Source organism: Panthera uncia, unplaced genomic scaffold, assembly GCF_023721935.1.
Source record: "Panthera uncia isolate 11264 unplaced genomic scaffold, Puncia_PCG_1.0 HiC_scaffold_279, whole genome shotgun sequence".
Taxonomy (NCBI): domain Eukaryota; kingdom Metazoa; phylum Chordata; class Mammalia; order Carnivora; family Felidae; genus Panthera; species Panthera uncia.
The window spans coordinates 42,173-50,157 of NW_026059406.1; the positions used below are offsets into that span (position 1 = coordinate 42,173).

At 45.3% G+C, this 7,985-nt stretch overlaps 1 gene segment (V, D, J or C); it reads right to left on the reverse strand.

Moving 5' to 3' along the window:
* Positions 1 to 589: 589 nt before the first annotated feature.
* On the reverse strand, positions 590 to 1,139 carry LOC125917897 (T cell receptor beta variable 25-1-like). The segment is given in 2 exon segments: positions 590 to 918; positions 1,046 to 1,139. Coding segments are annotated over 2 exon segments (378 nt in total).
* Positions 1,140 to 7,985: the final 6,846 nt, after the last annotated feature.

Here is a 7,985-nt window from a genome sequence, read left to right on the forward strand (position 1 = left end):
CCAAATACTTGGAAATTTAACAACATACTCTTAAATGAATCACGGATTACAGAAGAAATTTCAAAGAAAATTATATTTTTTAACTGAAGAAAGAAATATAAAATATGAAATCACATGGAATGAAGTAGTGATTAAAAGAATATTTATAGCGTTAAATGGCTACATTAGAGAATAAAAAAAAACAAAGGTCTGCATTCTAAGCTAAATTTCTTCCTTCAGAAACTGTAAAGAGAAGCAAAAAGTATACCAAAAGTAAGAATAGGGAAGGAATAATAAAGATCCAATTTGGGGTCAAATAAACAGAAAACAGAAAAACAATGAGGAAATCCATGGAACTAAAAGTTTGTTTCTTGAAACAATCCACAGAAGTAATGAACCTCTAGTTAGACTGAATAAAAACGCAGGGGACAAGTCAGTCCTCGAATGTGGAATTGGCCATTCCCCATCTTCGTAGAGACTGACCCAGGGTTAGTTTTCTACCCACACCGTCATTCAGACCGCACTGTCTTCTCAGGGCCGAGGAGTCTGGGAAAATCTTCGGTGGCTTTTGTAGTTTCAGATGAGGTTAAGGTGGGGCTTCCTCACTTTTTTATGCAGGCTGTAGGTGCCTGTGTAGCACTGTGGATTCACTGCTGGCACAGAAGTACAGAGATGTCTGTGAGGGGCTGGTGGACTCTAGTGTTAGGGGAAAATGCTCCTTCCTTATTCTAGAGACGGTTGATCCAGAGGAGGCCTCTACTTCCTCCGTGGTATTAATACCATATGAATAATGGATCAGCTGTAGTGCCTTTCCTGGGTCTTGACGATACCAGTACATGTTCTCATGGCCCATAGTTTGAGAACATTCCAGAGTAATCTTCTTTCCTGTTCCTGAAACATAGTGTCTTGGGGTCTGGGAGACACTAGCATCCACGAGACCTGAGAAAAGGAGACACAAATTGACGACAGGGTCCCGGGTGGACCTTGATGCTGGAACCAGGTTCAAAGCCAGAACAGGGGAAAATGTTTCTTTCTGATTTTAAAGAAATCTGTGTCAGTGACTTACCTGCACCCAGAAGGTAAAGGGCCACGTAATAGAAGAGCATGACAGCCATGGCACAGTTAGAGCAGGAAGGGTGTCTCCCAGTTCTGGGGAAGAGGGGTGGGCTCTTGATGAAGTCACCACGTGACAACACAGTCCCTGCAGATCATCTGGGCCCGACAGCCATCCTGTTGACATAGCGGTATCATCTATCTCCCTTTACCTATCAAAAGACTGATATTTCTGTTTACTTTTCTCACGCCAAGTAGGCTCAATGCTTTGCTGGTTTATCTTAAGTCTCTACTCTTTTTGCAAAATATTAGATTGCAACCCTATCACAAGCTATGAAAGGGAGGACTGCAGAGCTTTGAAAGGCCACAACAGGAAGATGTGATCTAGTTGGGAAGGTCGGGAAAGGAAGGGCTGTTTGGGGTGAGCTGAAGGATGAGCTGGAATGGATTTTGCAAAGCTGAGAGAAGAGCTCAAAACCAGGGCCCAGAGAACAGGGCGGCTGGATCAGACAGGGCACAAGAGACCGTGTTGGGAGGATTACATGAGGGAACACATTTAGGTCACACGTGGGAAGGGCTTAGGGCGGCAAGCGACATGTGCTGAGTTTTCCGAAAAACGTATGGTCATTGTCAGGTGCTAATTACATTGCTTTCTTGGTCTTGTTTCTCATGGACTTGGGGTTCAGATTTTGCCGACTTTATCAACTTAGGCTCCATTTTATCAAGTTCATCTTTCTCTTCACTGCACCGTCAATCATGATAGAATAGAAAATTCAGACCTGCAGTTCTTTCTAATACATGCTTTGGTAACACTGGCTAAAATATTTTGGGTGCTGTCGCAGTAAACAGCATCCACACCAAGTACTGTCCTCTTTCCCCCATTTGTTTTCAACAGAAAAGTCTGTAGCTTCAGTCATGAGTCACAAAGATTAATCCCAGGACCCCTTCCCCCTTCCTCTGCCTCTTTTTGCCCTGGTTCACTGGGATTCACAGGTGACAGTCACTCAAAATCTTGCTTAGCTGCTGCTGACCCGGGATTTGGAGCTGACGGATGACCTCTTCAGACTTTATGCATTTTTTTGAGTTTATATATTTATTTTGAGAGACAGAGACAGAGAGAGAGAGAGAGAGAGAGAGAGAGAGAGCTTGAGCATGAACAGGGGAGGGGCAGGGAGAAAGGAAGAGAAGGCAAATCCCAAGCAGGCTCCACACTGTCAGCGAGAGCCTGATGTGGGGCTTGAACTCACGAACTGTGATATCGTGAGATCATGACCTGAGCTGAAATCAAGAGTCAGATGCTTAACCAACTGAGCCCCCCAGGTGCCCCTGGTCTTTATGCATTTTACGTATGACAACTGCACACTCGTGTTCATTCTTGGTCTCTCATACATCCCAAAAGAATATACCAATTTTGACTTACCAAACCCTGACATCTTCTTGTCCGCGAAAGCCTTCCTTTAGACAAGGGTGATCATTAAAATTGAATAACATTCTGGGGCGCCTGGGTGGCTCAGTCGGTTAAGCGTCCGACTTTGGCTCAGGTCACGATCTCATGGTCCGTGAGTTCGAGCCCCACGTCGGGCTCTGGGCTGATGGCTCAGAGCCTGGAGCCTGCTTCCGATTCTGTGTCTCCCTCTCTCTCTGCCCCTCCCCCATTCATGCTCTGTCTCTCTCTGTCTCAAAAATAAATAAACGTTAAAAAAAATAAAAAAAATTGAACAACATTCTGTCTTTGCTTTTACTTTGAAAGCTGGTCTTGCCTTAATAGGTAGCATCTAGGAAGAACAAAATAATAATGAAATTTTACTGCCCCCTGCTGAAAAAAAATGTGAAAAGGATGAATAAACACTTAAAGATTTGGGAAGGGTTTTCTGATGAATTTTAAAGAAATAGGAAGAGGGGAGGCCCCAAGTTGTTCTAAGTGTGAACATTTAAGAATGAGTGATGAACGGATGAAGACGCCAGCAGTAACTGGGTGTAAAATCTGATTCTCACAGTGGAAGGAATTAAAGAAAGAAGAACTTGGGGCAGGTCTTGGGCTGGGGCAGATATGAGAGGCTCGGGTCCCACTCGGATGAAGGAGTATTTGAAAGAAGACGTATTTGAGTCTATTTTTCTTTCCTCCCTCCCTCCCTTCTTTTCTTCCATCTTTCCTTTGCTAAGTCAGACATTATACACAGTTCTAGGGATATAAAATTGGAGGGACATCAGTCTTCTTTCAAAAAAAAATTTAGTTGATTTATGTATTTTTGAGGGAGATAAGAGTGTGAATAGGGGAGGGGCAGAGAGAGGGGAGAGAGAGAGAATCCCAAGCAGGTCCTGTGCTGTCAGCACAGAGGCCAATGAGGGGCTCGAACTCACAAACCGTGAGATGATGACCTGAGCCAAAAATGAGAGACTCTGAAACCAACTGAGTACGCAGGCACTCCTGGAGGGACATCACTCTTAAACTAGAGAATGTATAGACTCGGTGAGAGTCAGTCTAGATACAATAAGTATAGTATCTGGAAGGGATAAGAGCTGAATCTTCTCTGTCCACGGGAGTCACAATAGCCGTTACAGATAAGCTCATCTCTGAGCTAAGAATTAAAGGCTGTGCAGGAGTGAGCCAGCAGTGAAGAAGTAAGTCCATCTCGGATGAGAGGGAACCTTTGCAAAGGTACAGTTGTCCAACTGGCCTTGGCCTCGTCAGGGAAATGTAAGGCGTTTCAGCTGAGCTAGAGTCTAAAGGGCTGAAGGGAATGTGGATGATTTGGCTGCATTTTCGGACACAGATCTTTTCATGAAAGGCTTTGTGTACCGTGTGAAGAATGCCACATGCAATCAGGCTGGTGGCAGCATCTAAGACTGAGTAAAGCAGAGGAAGTAAGAGGCTGATAGACCGTCAAGAAGGGCACCGAGGTTTTTTTCTGGGGAGTGGATGATGAAAGTCTGCACTGGAAGCGCCAAGGAAGGAAAGGAGCAGCTGAATCAGATAAACATGTGTATTGAAGACTGATGTGTCCCCTGTATCTCCCTTCGGGCGTGAAGGACAGTTTCCCCATCCATTAGGAGTGCTGTGGGCTGACGGCCCTCTTTATGAATTGTCTCAGCTGTCCCCACCACCTGCGGGCACACCCTTTCTCAGGGCAACACATTCACACTGACATCGTTGCAAGGAGAGTGGGGTATAAGACCTGGCCCCCTCACCTTCACCTCGGGTGGTTCTCAGGGCCACCCTATGGCTCAGCTAAGGCTTTTGCTAAGTTGCAGAACAGCCCGGCTTCTTCCTCAGTCCATCCTTCCTTCTTTCCCTTCTACTTATGTTGATCACAGCGGCATTTTTTTTCAATATATGAAATTTATTGTCAAATTGGTTTCCATACAACACCCAGTGCTCATCCCAAAAGGTGCCCTCCTCAATACCCATCACCCACCCTCCCCTCCCTCCCACCCCCCCATCAATCAACGGCATTTTCTAATAACCCACCGAACACTGATCTCCCCTAACGAAGTCTGCTTTCTAGAAAACCAAACCTATGACAATATGAAATACAGAAATAATAGATTTGCAAATGGATTTAATGAGGGCTTATGGAAGGAGGAATCTAGAATGGTGGTTTAAGACTGAGAAGAAACACAGGGTTTGGGCCAGAATGGGTGCATGTAGGGGAGAGGGCATGATAAATTCAGCAGTAAATCACTTGAGTTTGAACTGTAGAGCAGGTCCGGGAGACAGTTGAATCCACCAGTTTGGAACTTGTGAAGAAATTGTCATGATCATGAGTGGGAAGGTTGAGGATGGATATCTATACTAAGAGGAAAAGAAGGCAGAAGAAAAAGTCCTGGGAAAATCTACTAGACATATCTAGTAAATAATTAAAGGGTACAGTTAATAGTTTATGAGAGAAGAATTATTATTACAGAATGAGGCTTTGATGAAGTGTGCATAGAAAGCAGAGAACAAAATTCTAGCAAACCGACCTTTTAAAGGGAAAGCAGATGAGCTAGAACTCACACAGGAGATTTTTTTTTTAATTTTTTTTTTTAACGTTTATTTATTTTTGAGAGAGACAGAGACAGAATGCAAGTGGTTAGGGGCAGAGAGAGAGGGAGACACAGAATCTGAAACAGGCTCCAGGCTCTGAGCTGTCAGCACAGAGCCCGACGCGGGGCTCGAACTCACGGACCGTGAGATCATGACCTGAGCTGAAGTCAGACGTTTAACCGATCAAGCCACCCAGGCGCCCCCAGGAGATTTTTTTTTTTAAAAAGGTATGACATTCTTCTCAGATCAGAACGTGTAGAAAATGAAATAATTTGGGTTCTTTGAGTGAACTGTCACTGAGTCATGGATTCTTTTGCCAAAATAATTGAGGCTCATGGAGTACAGAGACAAAGCACACAAGAAAGTCCTCAATTTGATTCTTAAGCAGGCTTTATGCTATGGAGCCCTTGATTGAGTGTTTTTGTGCCGGGAGTTCGCTGGCTCCCAGGAGGGTCCCCTATGCAGGGGGCTGGGGGCTTATTCCAGGGCCTTTGAGAGAAAGAGGAATCTCCAAGCTCCGAGCTTTGGCTCCATGCTGGGGAGAAGGCACCTTTTTGGGAGATCCACTACATCCAGATAATGACACAGTCTACCTGCTCCTGCAGGTTAAGATTATTCTCAGCAGAGAGCCACATGCGGGGCAGTGGATGAAAGATAACTTTTCTAGATCCCAGTCCTGGTACTTGACAAACTTCACCTTCTGAGTCAGATTTAAATAGTAATGGAATTTATTTAGGATGAAGTTTTAGAAAACAAGGTAGTCGGTTTGTTCCTGGTCTAAAGGCACTCAAATACAGAGCTGAAGAATGGCTGGCTCTTGGAGGAACCAGGACAGAGAAGGGGACAGCAGGATGAAGGGGCAGTCGGTAGAAGCAGAGTGGAGAGGGGCACGGTGCAAAGTGGGCAGAGACAAAGGCAAAAGAACCATGAAAAACCACATTGTGTTTGAGCTAATAAGAGATGTTCTTATTGAAAATCATGGTGGGGGCACCTGGGTGGCTCAGTTGGTTGAGCGTACAACTCTTGATTTCAGCTCAGGTTATGATCCCAGCGTCGTGGGATTGAACCCTGCATCAGGCTCCTTGCTAAGCATGGAGCTTGCCTAGGGTTCTCTCTCTCTCTCTCTCTCTCTCTGTCTCTCTCTCTCTCCCTTCCTCCCTCCCCCTCTCCCTCTTCTTCTCCCTCTCCCTCTTCCTCTCCCCACCACACCCCAAAGTAAAAGAAAAAGAAAAACAGAAAATCATGGTGGTATTGACAAATGTCAGGTTTATTCTAGAATGACACTATTGGGCTAGCCCCACTAGAATACATAAAGAGGGTCAGTGGGCAGGGAGATAGGTTCAGTCCAGCCTGTGGTTTCAGTCACCCCATGGCCTAGGGACATTGATCTAATGTGGCCTCAAGCTCAGATTGAGGCACATGGAGCATAGAACTACTGAGACCTCTAAAGATCCCCACATCTCACATGGGGGAAGCCTTCTGTGCCCCTCTGAGCAAATGTGCCTGTCTTTCTGTATAGAAAGCAGGTGGCCAAGCAGCACTGTGAAAGTCTCTGGTGGCACAGAAGTAAAGAGCTGTCTGTTTGGGAATGGCAGTCTCTAGGAACAGGGAGAATTTCTCTCGCTCCTTTCGAGAGGCACTGTACCCATTGGAGACCTCTCCTTTGTTAATATTGTCGGTACCATAGGATAAGTAGACCAGCTGTAACCTCAGTTCTGGGTCTTGTCGATACCAGTACATATAGGCATGATCCATAGTCTGAGAACACTCCAGTACAATGCTCTTTCCTGTCTCTATAATCCCATTCCTTGGGGTCTGGGTAATGCCAGCATCCACGGAGCCTATGAGAAAACAAGACAGAAAATGGAGCCAGAGCTCAGGAAGGGTCCTCTTGCCACAGGCTCAAGGGAAAAGCTTCAGCCAGGACCTGGGAGATGTAAGGACTTCCCTATGTTTCCCAAACTCACCTGTTCCCAAGAGACAAAAGGCCACACAGCACAGGAGCAAGAAGAGGTCCATGGTGGGGAGAGGCAAGATGGAGGCGTTTCCAACTTGGAGTGTTGGGGAAACAGGGCACTGAGATAGGAAATGGGAAAAATTCGGTCAGTGATGTCCTTGCCCCTCACAGCTTATCTGGCCTTGGAAAAAGATGCAGCCACACCCCTTTCCCCACCAGGCCTTACCTTCGCTCCCTTATTACTCAGGCAGGTGGTGCCTTGGTTTACTTACTGGGGGTCCTCCCAGAGGATGTTGAAACTCTTCAACTCCCCCCTCTTCTCTTCCTCCTTCTTCTCTGCCACCGACCAGAGACTAGTCTCTTCCTCTTCCCACGCCTTAGCTATTTCAGTAGCTCAAGGGTGTGCCCTCATCCCTGTTGAATAGGCTATGGAGTAAATCCAGATTCCTTTCACATAAAGAGAAACTAGTTCCTGTGGAGGTTGTGACACTGTAACCTACCTTTCTTTCTTTCTTTCTTTCTTTCTTTCTTTCTTTCTTTTCTGCATTTATTCATTTTTTTTCTCACTCAGGTCTAGGTAGGCTATGCAATTTGAACATATTCACCATAAAGTTTGAGAGTTTTGTCTTTTCCTAGGGGACCAGCACTATTAACTTGGGTCCAAATTTACATTGCTCTTCAATGATGCTCTTGTTCTGGTCAATGTTTCCTGGGCACAGATCTTTATGGAAAATACAGGCTAATTGTAGGAAGGTATTCTCTTAATGTGGGTATACGCTTTAGAGAATGCTTAGCACCTTCCCTCACATTTGAATGAACTGAAAAGAGTTCCGTGAAGAGGTAATTTTAGCTCAACATAAATTGTTCCTGACTTTAGGAGGAAAGTCTTCAGTATTTCATTACGACAAAGTACAAAGACAGCACAACCACGGGCATTGAGGTTGGCGCCTGTTGGGATGAGCACTGGGT